At 39.8% G+C, this 14,595-nt stretch overlaps 1 protein-coding gene across 1 annotated transcript in view; it reads left to right on the top strand.

Moving 5' to 3' along the window:
* ARHGAP10 (Rho GTPase activating protein 10) overlaps positions 1-14,595 on the top strand; it is a 129,258-nt gene that overhangs the window by 18,389 nt on the left and 96,274 nt on the right. The window contains exons 2-3 of the mRNA XM_009327511.1: positions 1,274-1,369; positions 1,456-1,517. Of these exons, the coding sequence (XP_009325786.1) occupies positions 1,274-1,369; positions 1,456-1,517 (158 nt within the window). The remainder of the gene's footprint in view (positions 1-1,273; positions 1,370-1,455; positions 1,518-14,595) is intronic.

Below are 14,595 nucleotides of genomic sequence, written 5' to 3'. Positions count from 1 at the left end.
GGAATGTGGAATGTCAAGGAACAGAAAGCATTTTTTTCATTTTAGGTTGTGTCTTGCTGTTTGTAGAGTATTTGTGACTTATCCTTTTAAGTGGTTGAACTGAACTTTCAGTGCAGCATTGTATGTCGAAGTTGTACTTGACTCTGACACAGGATAAAACACATGATGTGTTGGATGCAGGACCTATCATAAAGTTGTTTTAACAAAAAAACCAAACAACCCTAAAACAAGAACAACAAAAAAAGCCCAAGTTTGTACTCTTTTAGCTCCAGTTAATATTAAAGAACAAAATGCTTAGCTGGTCGGTTAAAAGAGTTGTTCTTAGCCCTTCAGAACTGCATGTGATAAGAAAAAGATTATAGATTAACTAAATATTTCAAATTGTCCTTAACCTTGGCTGACAAGAAAAATGTGAGTAAAACCTTTACTACTGGGTAGGAATGTGGCAGGACATGCATCCTTTTTTTCCATTGAGCAGTTCCATCCTTCCAGAACTCATGACGTTCCCAACCTGCACGTCACTACAACAGAAAAGTGTGTGTACGCTGCTTATTTACAGATTTATAAATCTTAATAAGGGTTTATAATGATGATATTGTAGCTGAATATAGAGTCTGATTACTTCCTGAGGGATGTAAGAGTGCAGCCCTCTGACCCCAAATTGTCAAACACTAATAGGTAAAAATTGGGTTGAAGAAAATGTTTTATACAAAATTAATTTTAATGCCCTGCATTTAACTTAACTAACTTTTGGTATAGTTTAACTCCATGGAATTTCTAGTTCCAGTGCAACAACTCTTTTAAATTTGGTTTATGTATAAATGTTTCACTAGCAGAGCTATCTATGTAAAGTATATAGAAAATCCGAAGATGCATATTTGTGCTGACATATATACCAGTGAATTTAGGTTAGCAGAGTAAGACAACTGGCACAACTTAGTCTGAGTGTTGTGCCTTAAACTTCTGTAGTTATGGATCTGGTTGTATGGCCTGTGCCCTAAATTGTGGTATAGTGAAGTGTAAGAATAGGTCTAATACTGTACACATGATCACACTTGCTTTCTACCGTACAGCTTTGTGTAAAGAAATCCATGCGACAAATTCCCAGATGAGATCAGAAGAGGGTTAGACAATATCGGATGTCTTGTAATGTCTTTAGGCAGACCTGTGTTAAGAGTTTCTTGTAAAAGTTGATTATTCTAGGGGTAGGAGGATTTTCCAGCCTTCTTAAAATGATTCCCTAACCTTCAATCTATGCTTTTTTTCCTTGCAGACCTTTCAGCAGCCCAGAGAAAATTTGCCCATTCTCTGAGAGACTTTAAATTTGAATTCATTGGTGATGCAGAGACAGATGATGAAAGATACCTAGGTAGGTAAGAAGTGACTATAAGTGGCTATATTTTGCCATGCCATCCTGCAACATAATTAAACTTTTTTTCTGGTTTTGTATTACAGATGCATCACTTCATGAGTTTTCAAACTTTTTAAAAAATCTGGAAGAACAAAGAGAAATTTTGGTGAGTTGCAATAAAAATTTTAAAAAGCGGTACATATAGCAAAGAGTAAGATGAAAGTCAGTTCAAGTTGCTTACTGCTTTGTTAACCACCAAGATGTTGATATTAATAACCTAACAGTGAAAGCTCTTATTGTGCAGCCTCTGATTTTGTAGTCTAGAGTTACAGACAGCAGCTAGTTCTCATGAAAGAAGGTGGCTGTTACGGTAAGGACAGGTAACTATGAGTTGGTTTAAAATGGTAATGCCCTGATAAATTATGTCTGGGGTAAATGGGAAAAACCATCGTAAGGTTATTTACCATTTACAGTAAAAAGCAAGATGAAAGACTTAATGCTGCAGCAGGACACCCAAGGTTGGGAAGTTGGCCAGATTTGGATCCAGGACCTCTGTGGCTCCAGCTTCAACACTTATGTGGATTTGGGATGCAATCTGTTGGCTGGATGCAGTAGCAGACTTGCAAACCTTTTCCTTGTAGGTGAGCTTTCTGGTGGAGGGTTGCATCTGCAAACATTTAGTTGCTCTGCTGTGTAGAAGGGAGTGTTCTTCATTCACGTGCCTGTGATTGCTTAGGGTTCTAGTGTAATATGGGTCAGGTTGGCTGCACATAGACTGTGGGCTGAGAGCTCTGCAATACACCTTGCTATATTGGTTTCTTAAGTTGTCCAGAAGATGGGGGGTTTCTTTCTGGATGGTACCATGGTTCTCCTCTGCAGTTGCATGCCCAGCTTTCGTTTCAGAGCAGGGATTCATAGAGCAGATGATGTGTACCCAGTTTTCTTCTGAGTGTGGTCAGACCCCGCATCTAGGAAATGCTCTTAGATCTGCCTAGATAGCAATTATGTTCCTCAGTATTTGCCATGTGATTATATCTTCATCTCCCTGGAAATCAGTGGCCACTTGGCATCGCTGAGAGGAAACTGAGACTAATCTGTGTTCTGTGCTCCTCTCTGCCAGAAGCGGTGCCTGCAGTGTAGGAGTACGTAGATAAGTGAGAAAAGAACTTGTGAACAATTTAAAAAATAGCAAAAAACAAACATCAAACTCTCTCTGGCAGTCCTGAGTCCAGTAATAGTCATGATTTCTTGAGTGTGCCGTGTTATGTCCTGATACGTCGTTCTGATCTGCAACCACATTTGGGTCAGAATTAGGGTCTATGTAGTTCCTTGCACATTCCTGAAGAGTGTCCTTTACATGTCCTTTACATAGTAGAGACAATTTTTCAGTATCTTGGGTTGTTTTGCTACATTGTAGGGATTTGCTCAAGTATGTTTGAATGCTGCTTTTGTTTTTCATAATTCTGAAGTATAGTCTTTACTCTGCCTTTTCTTGTCTGCCATCCATAGCTGTATTTTGTTTTAGTGAAGTTGCATACATCTAGTAGTGAAAGTCTTTGGGAAGTTTTACAATGAAAAATACTTTATAGCCTGTCACATTATTTTCCACACTATTTTGATACCAGGTTTTTGAGAGATGTCAGCTTCAGGACTTCAGAATTATGTGGCACGTTTCAGTGACTGTCTCAATAGATCTTCAGCAGTAATACATTAACAATGTAGGCTGTACAGAATCCAGTGCTGGCTGGCTGTATAGTAAAACACTCTGTTTTTGAGACTGAATGCCACAAAACAGTATTACTTATTTTTTTTATATGCTGCCCATGCTTACACAGAAGGCATTATCACACTAAAAGCTAATTAATGTCAGTTTCTTGATAAGAAGAGTATGAAATTCAGTTTCTGTTAGAACAGTGACAGTTTGATGAAAAACTGGGGAGTATAAAATACTGTGGGGTGAATATTTAATTCCAAACAGAAACAGAATATATTCTCTGAGTTACCAGATGCGTGGCCTTTTCATTGCATCTGTAGTCTAGCAAACGTTATGCGTCCTTTCTAGAATGAGTTAATATAACAGTGGCCCTAAGTCTCTGAGAAAATGATTGTGCGGTGACTGGTAAAGGTAATTTTCAGCGGCTGCTGCTCTGACTTTTTTTTTTTTTTGACTTCTCAATAGATGTTTTAACAGTGGCATGAGGTCTAGGGATACTCCCATGGAGAATATTAGGGCATGTTGCACTCACAGATGTTTGGAATCAGGTCAGGGATCCAAAGACTTTCCATTAAGATGCAAAGTATATAGCAGGACTTTTTTCAACAGCATTCAGTCTTCTTTGTTAAGAATACTCTTTACTGAGCGTTTTTCCCCTTACCATTTTGAAGATGACCGGAAGGTTTCTGATTGCTCACTTCAGTTTCAGTGCAGAATTGCAGATAAATTTGAGTAACATAAAGTAAAATTAAAGAAATCAATGAATAGTTACAGAACTAAGAGCATTTCAGATATTGCTGTGCATTTTAATTTTTAGATATTTGAGAAAAGCGTTATTTTTTTCACAACCATATGGTAAATGAAACAAATGTGCACTTAAAATACATTCTAAACTGAAATTAAATGCTCATCACCTACACTTTTCATGGTTTTCTGAAAGTATTGTTTGTGGTGTATCTGGAGTCCATAAAACTTTCTATTAGTGTTTACCATAAAGTTACTTGTTTGGTTGTCATTTGTCTGGTGCATATTTATTTGGTGGATATTTAATAATTTAATTCAGATGTTGGAGTCTTGCACTTCATGTTTTTACCATTTTTCCTATTTCCTTCAAAGGCTGCTGAAACTATATCCCAACTGTCAAAGGATTTAGTTGCTTGTGAAAAGGGAAGTTGGCATTAATCCAAATTATTACGGAGTGGCCAATACAAAAACAAATTATGTTTTTCCATAGCACCGTAGCTTGGTGACATTCTCCGGGGCAGACAGGAAATAGGTCACTTTGTCCCTGAGGATATTCTGAAAATGATTTTTATGTGTTAAGCATGAATGGAGTCATAGGACTTAACATTCTGCTCCTTTGACATTACAAAAGTGTCATGGAAGTGCAGGGATGAAGGGGAGCTTCGCAAGGCTAGTAGGAAAAGGTTGGGGACGAGCAAGCATCAACATGGTGATGCTAAGGTGCTCTGTCCCACTACCTAGCCATTCTTCTGCTTGCCGGGGAGAGCACCAGACCTCCCTCCCAGCCCCAGTTCTCCTGACAGCAGAAGCAGGTTTGATTCTTGTGATGGGCTCAGAACAACAGGCTTCGCTGGCTGCCCTCATTTAAGCTGTGGTGATGAGCAGCGCGGGGCTACCTGGTAGGTACTGATCGCCTGTGGTTGTTATCCCTTTTCCTCCTTCTTCACCATCCTTTTTACCACCTTCATACCTCCCTTCCTCCCTCCTAGTCTTCTCCCAAATGAGCAGCCTGCCGTAATTAGTTTTCCCTCTTGATTCCAGTCTTGCTAAATCATAACCAAATTTGATAGCGCTTGTACTGTTCCCTCAGTAATCTCAGCAGTACTTGGCACTACCGGTGCAGTCACCCTGGTATGCTGGCTGTGCGTGCTTCCACTCCCTGGAGGTCCTCTGTCCTGCCCTTCAGCTGCTTCTGGAGTTCAGCTGTTTCTCACATAACTCTCCCTTAACCACACTGGCAATCCAATCACCCCTCACGGCGCTGTCTGTAACTTTTGTCAGCTTCTCTCACAGTTACGGCCCGTGTCCAGCGATCTCTCGGGTCCTGTCTAGTAGTTTCTCATGTCCTATTCAGTTAGTTTACTCCCATCCCAGGGCCGAGCGAGTTGGCTGCACTTGCCTGCAGCCCTGCCAGAGGTGTGACTTGTGGCAGGGTCATGTATACCTGGATGATCCCTGATGAGTGCTGGTCTCACCTATTCTTTAAAAAAGTTTCAGGGACAGGGATTTCTCTAGTTTTATTCCAATGTTTATTCTTCTATTTTTTTTCACCTGATATCCATCCTAAGTCTCCTTTACTGCAAATTAAGCTGGGAACTTTTTGGGAACTTTTCTACAGTAGTCGTGGAGTAAAATTGATCACTTTTCCTTCATAGTAGTATTTTCACTGTTACCCTTTCAAGTGGTGTTTTACATCTGTATTTTTCCTTATTCAATTTATTTACACTGAGTTTAGACCATCTCTGTTTTATGTCAAAATTATTTTTAATCCTGCTTTCTGAAAGCACTGACGTTTTCTCTTGGGTTTATGTCACTCCACATGTATGTTAGTCTGGTGGAGTTATTGGTAGGTCACTCCATAAATTGCTACTGAAAATTGGATCATGCAGGAAACTTGGTTGTAGTTTCCTATATGATGCTTGAAATGTCCTCTTAGCTGAACAGGTATTTTTCAGGGTAGTTTTGCAACCAGGATGTTGTTTTCTCATTCTTCCTGTGGTTTGTTTGTTAAGACCAAGTTGCCACTTTTGCTTTTGAGAATGTTGTGTGGGACAGCATTGAAGACTACATTGAGGAGATCGGCTACTGTGCTGATGTCAGAAAGGAAACTAGATGTTGTTCTTAACAAATTCAAAGTAGCTTTTAACTTTCTATAGTGTGTTCCAGGACTTTTGATCAGAGTTGCTATGTCTGGTCTGTAACTTTCTCAGTTCCTGCTTTCTCCTCCTCTTCTCACTTTTAAGTTGCTGCTGTGTTTGCTCTTCTACTATCCTCTGGGACCTGGCTGCCTCTCCCTTTAGTCTGCTTTGCTGAGTTCCTCAACCACTCTAAGTCAAAACCCCTTCTGACTTGAATGCAATTAATTCTTCAGCTGCATAATGTAAGAATACATCTAGTTGTTCTTAAGAAATTCTTACTCTCCTTAACATCCATTTTTTTCCCCACTTTGTTAGATGGCTTGCTGTAATTAGAGAACTGAGATTTTTTTTTCCTTTGTGAAGATTATTAAAATCTGCCGTTGTCTTACAGTCAACTGTTGGTTTGTTTTAACTCTCTTTCCACCTAAATAACGGTTTTATAGCTTCCTTTCTCTCTGTTTTCTGAAATACATATTAAAAACCCCTTTTCTTTAGGGTTTTCTTTGCCCCTTGCTAAATAAAACGTGTTTTTGCCTTAGCCTTTCTAACTTTGTCCCTAAGTACTTGTGTATTTCCTTTTTACTCCATCACATTTCTCTTTGTATAGGATTTCTGATCCAATTATATTCACCTTACTATGTTTCCTGTCATTTCCCCAAGGCAATATAAACTCACTGTTTTACTTTGATACAGTCTCTTCTATTTCCTGCTGCAGTTTTGGCACACATCTATTCCTTCGGATATCTTCAGAGGAAAGATGCTACATAGTTATTTTTTGAACTTTTTTTCTTTTTTTTTTCTTTTTTCAAAAAAGAAAGACTCATTCTTATGCCACAGGTATCTTCACAGTTGTAGCTTCTCAAAAATCCTTTTGCATTCTTTGTCAGTTTTACCAGGTTGTCAGAATCAAATTCAAAATAGCATCTCTCCCAGTGTATTTTTCTGAAAGTAGAATTATTCCCAGCAAATATCAGGAACATGAGAAACTGTTTCTCTATGGATTTTTAAAGAAATATTTCAGTGAAGTCACTATTTTATTCTTTCTTCCTCTTCTTCCTCTTTAAAAAAAAAAAAAGAAGAGGGGGAGAGGTTTCCCAGTTGTGGTTTCCCAAGTTAAACAAAGTTGTTAAGGTTCAAAGGCATACACTCAAAAGGTTAAAGGTAGAATTTAAATAATTTGTGCAAATATGTACTTATACTTACCTCTTATAATGAAGTATTTAAATGCATGAGTATTTATTTAACAGGTTAAGTGCTCGCTTAACACATAGTGTTCATGAATAGCTGACTATTACCTTTTGTTCAGTGACTCTTTGCATTTAGTTTACACTGTTCCTAATCTGCTGGAAGATGGTGGTATTAATTTTCCTGAGTCTGTCTTTGGTCCTCTGCACATGAGTGTTTAAGGGTTCAGAAAACTTAATCTATCTTCACAGTAATCCGAAGAAATCTGTGTGAAGGGGCGGTTTACTCACTGATTTAAGGTAAAAAAAAAAAAAAATCCAGTAATTTTGGATGTAAGATGCATTCAAGATCTGTTCAATAAGAGTTCATGGCATCATATACTACTCCATATATTCAGATCCTGTTAAGTCCACAGACGGCGCTAACTGCTAAATATACCTGCCAAGACAGTGGAAAAGACATAATTGGTGACCGCTTCTGAAAAATTAGGCTGCGGACAGCATATTGAACATCTCAGATGCAGAGATAGAGGCACAGATAAAACGGCGTTTCTCAGGAACAGCATTTGACTACCTTAATCACAGGACCTAGAACCTTTTTTTCCTTCCTGCACATTGTCCAATTCAGTAAAACATTTTCCAGTTTTAGAAACAAGCAGAACAATTGCTGCCGTATCTCATTGCCCAGCCTTCACTTTTTCTCTGTGGCACGAGGCCAGGTGGCAAGCATGTAATTACCGGAATATGGAACATGAATGCGAAATTAAGACTACTTCAGGCACATCTCTTACGTTTTGGTGATTCCTGACATTCAGTGTTTGATTTATATATTTTTTTATTTTTGAATGTTATATACAGTCTTCTGAAATTGTTTTATGAGTTACATATGAACTTGTGCACGTTAATCTATAAAATAAAGATGACTGTCTATACAATAGAAAAAAAGTACAAAGCCAGTTCTGGGTGCGTTCCTCCCACCTCTGAGTGAATATGGTTGAAAAGTTCTGTTACCACTAGCTTCCTCTTCCAGATGACTTTGTGGTCTCACATGCATCAACATAACTCACTAGAGAATTTTCATTCTGTTATTTCATCAATGGGAAATGCTTGGAATTTGCATTGTAAAACTGTCACCAGTTTGGATTTTGCTGGTTGTTAATAACACCACTGTTTCTTGTGGAGGACAGCGCTGACAATAATCGAGCAGTTCATACTTGACTGAACACTGAAGCTGTTGTTTGCTGTTAGATTCCTTGCCTTTCAGTGGCATCTTTTTTCTCAGTGATGAGCTTTGCCATGAACAAAGAAAATGGGCATTTATATGATTTCCTTTCCTGAGCAGCCTTTTCGCTTTGTCAAGATCTTTATACGACTGCTGATTTCAAAGCGTGGACTGGAAGTGATTCTCTGCTTGTATGAGAACCAGACCAATGTTCTGGTGTGTTTAGCTCTTCTGTAGCAGGTTTGCTAAGGGAAGCTCTGTCTTTGGAGGAGTTACCCACAGCTTGCCTCCACTTCAGATGGGGAAAAACTGATTTGTTGCTGTTTGTGAAACTCTGTCTGTCTCTATCGCTTTTCCTGTTTATTATGTTTATGACTTTGTAGTATTTTTCTGTTTGTAGTGGAATGTATTTCATAAGAATGAACTTACTCAAAAGCCAGGACTATTAAATAGTTTTTAGTAAGTAATGTTTACTAAAAACTCCTGTCTTAATTTAATTCTCTTTTTTAAAAAAACGAAAGAATTTATTGTTTGTATTGTCTGCTTATGATACCAATTAATTTTTGAGGCCAGCAGTTTCATGGCAAGCAAATCAATGCAAACAAGTATTTCGGAGCAGAGCACAGCATAGCAGATAGGTCATAGGAGCTGTCATTTAGATCCTTCATATACTTCCACTGAACAGGAAATAATCTTTGGCTAGAAGGGGGGACTCAGGAATCTTGCTAGTACATTCTCTGCAAGCCAAGGCTGCTGCTTTTAGAAGAGCTAGAAGGTGCAAAGCACAGGAGTCTGCCTGCATCGTGGCTTGTGGGGCAGTGGACCAATGGTCTAGGAAATTCCCCCTGGAACAATTTGACAAAGTTGTTGTCATCTTACCAAACCCCAGGGGTAGTTTTCTGGGACACCTGAGAGGAAGGTGATCTGTTTTGTTACAGGTGCCTCCTGGCATCTCAGAAATGTACAATTGTATCTAAGACAGATATATCTGTCCACCTGATTCTTTTCTTACCAGATGGCTTCCCATCTGGGCAAATGAACCCAGAGGAATGGACGTGACTTCTTTTTTATAGCTTCTGCACACATGCAAAGACACACAAGTATTAGTGTGCTATGAGACCGCCTTAAAAATCCGTTAGTCTATAGACTCCAGTCCTTCTAAAAACCAAAAAACTCAAACACCCATGTTTGTAGTCCCAAAGTGTGGCTGAGGGTCTTTCATTATTTAAGATTGTAAAGCTACAGGGAAAGCTCTAGAGCAGTGAGAAAATCCAGACACTTTTACAAGAAGAAAACTTGCATTTGAAAACAAACAAACGAGTTCTGGGTGTGGGTTGCACTGGCTGCAATCATCAGTGCTCCAGTTAAACACAAAACCAGTGCTGAGACGTGGTTAGAGAGATATGCCACTCTATCTGCAGGGCATACTGGCAGGAGAGTTGGCTGTGCAACTAACTGGGAGCACATTCGTGTAACGGAAGAGTAAATCATGTTCTCATGGGAAAAGAAAGAATAGAGATTAAGGCTGTGCAAGTAACATCTGATGTCCTCAGTAGTGGAACTGTATCTGCAAAGTTACATAATACAGGGTTGGGTTTCAGGCATAGATCTTAATGCTTTGAGAAATTTCAGTAACAAATCACTATGTGAAGCAGGGAAGCTTTTTGGAGGAAGAAAAAAAATTATATATTCCCCTCTCCCCCAACATTGGAGGTATCGGAATCAGCTTTTTTATTAGGCTGAATGTTGCAGTTTTGTAGGAAAAACACAGAAGAGCTATATCCTCTGTAAGCAGAAGAGCAGCTGTAGGTAGTAAATGTCTTTATTAGAAAGTAAATTTCTTTATTTAGCAGCAGTGTTAACTACTTTGTTCTTGAATCACTGCTAGGTATCTCTTCCTTTCCGTGTTCTCTGTTGCACTGAGTAGGGCAAAACTTCCTTCCCAGGTCTGGTTTCATTGACACTTGCTCAGTTTCATGAGCTCTGCCCTACTGACTGGCGGCTTCCCTCTTTGCTTTGTTGAGGGGAGGAACAATCCTGTCCCTGTCTACAAATAAATCTTTCCAGTCGGCGCACTGGAAAACTTAAAACCCTCTTTTCTGTTTGGCATCTAATTTGCATTCCAGTTCCTGGGATGACAGTTGGGAACTCGGCACTTTGGAGGAAGTGTGCGGTCTGCAGCAAGGTGTATGTTCATGGCTTTTTTTTTTTTGTTTTTTTTGTGTTCTCGGTAAACCTGTCTCATGTGGGAGAATGCTTAGATTCAGAATGGAGCAGAGTCAGTGTATATATTTACCGTGCCACCAGTGTTATTGATGAGTAATGTGTAATTTCCGGTTCTTCCAGTAAAGGCTGAGGTCTAAGGACATTTTTAAGATGAAAACTGGGAGGCCATTGCTGCGTTTGTCTAATAAGCAAAACAAATTTTGATTAACTTAGGTTGGTCTAGCCTTTGTAGCCACAGGGGCTGGACTGAGCTTCTGGGACACCTCTTGTGGGTTGATACTCCTTTACAGCCCACGCAAGCAGCCTTCCTCCTCTGCAAGACAAGCCTGGTTGTGCCCTCAAGGGGAGTGAGAACTTAGACAGACTGCTCCTGCCTGCTGCAGGAGGGTGAGAAAGCATGAAGAGCATTGAATGCTGGTGGATGGTGCTGTCTGTCAGGTTACAGTGCATAGGAGGAGGTGTTTGGGGAAGCAGTTTCTCCCTAAACAGCTATACTCCCACCTTCTCTGAGAAGGGAAGAAGTGACAGGCTAAATGGGGTCATCTTGTGGACTGGCACTGACTGGTAAAGTTACCTGTTGGTTCTTGTTGACTTGACTGATGAAGTAGCAAGCAGCTCTAAATGCACTTGCTAATGGATTTAGTTTGTGCCTTTGTGGGCTGCTCTAGGAAATGTTGGTTTGGACCACTTAATCTGCAACTTGTTACTTATTTCTTTTGAAAAATACAGGACCTTGATAATCCTGACTTCTCCTTCTGTACAACTTCTCTGCCTGAGCAGGTGGAGTTTTGTAAAAGCATCTGAAATTAGGGGGTATACACAAAGCTGAAAGCCTGCTTTAAGATGTTGTTGGAAATGTTGGGTACAGTGATCTTCCGAGATGATGATGGCAATGATGATTTTTTTTACTGCTGTTGCCAGGTTTATGTTCAAGTTAAGTTAATTCTTTGACCTTTCCACAGGTGCAGCAAATAGAACAGGAGTGGCACAGGCAGTTTCAGACTGTCTGCCCAAGGCACGTGTGCCCGTCGAGTTAAACATTTCTTAAAGCATTCTTGATCCTTTGACATTCATAAAGCTGGTTAAGACACTGTTACCTGAGACATGACCTCTTTATATCGATTAACTTATGACTTACACTTACCATAGTTTGCCTGCCAGATTTTAAAATTGAGTATATATTCCTTTCAAGTAGCTTTGGATAGATGAGAGATATAAAGAAAAAAAAGGAATTTTTTTGTGCCCTTTAAATAGCACATTCCTATCATCATAATCTGCCAGGATTAGAGGAGTAGAGGGATGAAAATTAATTTAAGAGTCAAGACAGAAGTTGAAAGAGGAAGGAACATGTAATTTTATATTAGTGAATATTTAACTTAAATGCCTAATATAACTTTTCTTGGCAATTTTACATTTTAACATGGTTGTACTTCTTAAGGAAGGTACAAGTGATAATGACAAATATATTCAAGCGATCCTTAGCTTATTTCCTTATACTGGGAGAATTTTACTTTTTTTTTTTCCTACTGATCTGTTATCCATGTAAAAAAAAAAAAAAAAGAAAAAAAGTGTTTTGAGTTCCCAAGTTATAAATAAACTAAGTTAACAATGAGTAGCAGTGTAAATAATGTTTTTGTTCTATAAAAAAGTACACATCTTTTTGTAGCTTTTCATGACAAGCACTGAATTCTAAGTACTGGAAAACAGTGTGAATGCCTCCCTATTTAATCTAGTATTGTGCATACTTCAATTATGAACTTTTTATTTCTGAATTAAATAAAAATTATGAAGTTTTTATTTCTGCCAGTCAGAAGAACAGCTCTGTAATTCACTGTTAAATTTACCAGTCATGTCTTGGTTGACAGTTTCTGTTTATAAACATACAAACTCACATACATGCTTATTTCAGTGAGAAGGAAATATTCCTCTTATATTTTTATATATGGGCCTGATATGAAGCTCCATGAGAATGACCAAAGACATATAAAATCCCGCTTCACCGAGAAATGCTCAAAAGCCCTGCTGTTTAACCCAGGCACAGAAAGCAAGGAGGGTGACAAATCATGAATAACTGTATCACAGGCAAAATTCTGCTGAAGAGGCATCTGTTAACAAAAGTTTAAGTTGTGTAAGATGAGAAATGTCTTTTTTGGAAGGAGGGGAGGCTTGTTTTTCTTTTAATGAAAGAGTTACTGGCGTATCATACCGCTGGCAGCAGTGGAATCTCTGTTTGTTGGCAGTCGCTGAGGGAACATCCCATTTTGATTTAAAGATTATTTTCTGCTTCAAACAAATTCCTGTAGCGGTTCCCATGGCTAATGCTGCACAGGAGTGTAGCAGACCAAGTGATTTGCAGCCAGCCTTGCTGGTTTATAAACTGCAGCTTTTTCTGCGTGTGGGTTTTTTTTTCTTTTTTTTTTTTTTTTCTATCTGTTACATCAAGGTGCTATGGTTTTCTTTGACTCGGACTGCATGTTCAGCATATATTCACTGTCTGTTGATCTTACGTTTCACTTTTTTTGTGTAAAAGTTCAATCAACTAATAAGTAACTTGTCATTAGATATTTACTTTTAAGCTGTCCATTTAACTGCTCAGTTGCTACCTTTAAATGCTTTTAAGTGATTACACTAACCATAGTGCTCTTACATCCTGGCAGCTAGCGTCATCCTCTCTGAGTTTTGCTCTGAGGAGGCCTCATAGCTTTCTCCCTCACTTTGTCAGTATAGAGGAAACTGGCAGAAACAATTTAAACTTCTTAAAGTTTTCCAATATAGAAGGACTATTCTGTGATTTCCACGAGCAGTTCTCCACTCTGACTTCTGAGAATGCTTGCGATCAGCAAAGAGAGATCCTTCAGTCCTCAGGCGCTTCTGCTGTGTCCCAGGAAACTGTTTCTAGTGCTTGATCCAATTACAAATCCAAATTGCTGTTTACTTTCAGCCCCTAAGAATTTCCAGCAAAGTTTTGGGAGCCTGACAAAATTTGAAAAATCTGAGTATCCTAAAAACTGCCCTGGAGACTGGGTAACTGGTAACTGCTTGAGTAGTTAGGATGTATGTGCACAGGCTGCCCCGTGGGCTAAATCCTTCCTAGAACCACAGTTCAGCTCCCGTTTGGGGCATTTGACTGCCCTGGCTCTCTTTCAGTGGAAGTGGAAGCAGCTCAGGGAACGAATGGTTCTCCAGCTGCCAAGACCTTTCCCAAAGCCTTGGGATGAACTCTTCAGGATCTCTCTTTGCTGGGCTGGAGACGTGGCAGAAGTTGCTCTGTTGTCCTTCCCCCGCCCTCCAGCTCCACGCAAGGGTCTCCTGTGTTGTGGTTAGCCTGCTGCTGCTATACACTTTTGGAAGACAAAATTGTCAGATTTCCTTTTTCTTTTGCTCCCACCAAGGGTGCGCTGAAGGGTGCTTCAAGTGTTTTTGACAAAATCAGGAAATGGATGCAGAAAGAAAAAGTTTGGGCCACGAGAACAAGTGCTCTGAAGTTAGGAATTATCTGTTATATGGATGACTGTGCAACATGCAGTTTGGCCCAGACTTGCCAGATATTTGGGTTTCCAGTTAGCTACGTAAGTTAGCATGCTGCCGTGGCTGTTAAAAAAATCTGGGTTGCTCTGGTTACAGTGAATTGCAGGGTGACTCCCACAGTAATCCCTGCATGGCTCTGGGGGTGGGTGGGAGCAGACAGTGCTGTTCAGATTTGTATTGTGCCAGATCTCTAATACATCCCTCTTGTGTTCTATGATAAGAGCTTTTCAGAAGTTCCAGAAGGCTGGTTTAAGCCTGCAGTGTTTCATCTGAAACTTTTCACATTTGAAGGGGGGTCGCGGGGTGTGGTGGGAGGAGGGCAGAGAGGAAGCCTTCTGGTGTATCTAAGGTGGGCTTCCAGGGAGCTCTGCGTGGACTTCTGGCAGCTCAGCCCTGAGGCTGTGATAAGCCCAGTGCCGAGCACGATTTACTCTGTGGGTCTGCCTTAGGGCTGAGACCGAAAGGATACCCCCTGCTCCTCCACACCT

The sequence above is a fragment of the Pygoscelis adeliae genome, unplaced genomic scaffold (assembly GCF_000699105.1).
Source record: "Pygoscelis adeliae isolate BGI_AS28 unplaced genomic scaffold, ASM69910v1 Scaffold157, whole genome shotgun sequence".
Classification (NCBI taxonomy): Eukaryota; Metazoa; Chordata; class Aves; order Sphenisciformes; family Spheniscidae; genus Pygoscelis; species Pygoscelis adeliae.
Note: the sequence above shows the minus strand (reverse complement) of the source record. Positions and strands in the feature narration are given on the sequence as shown.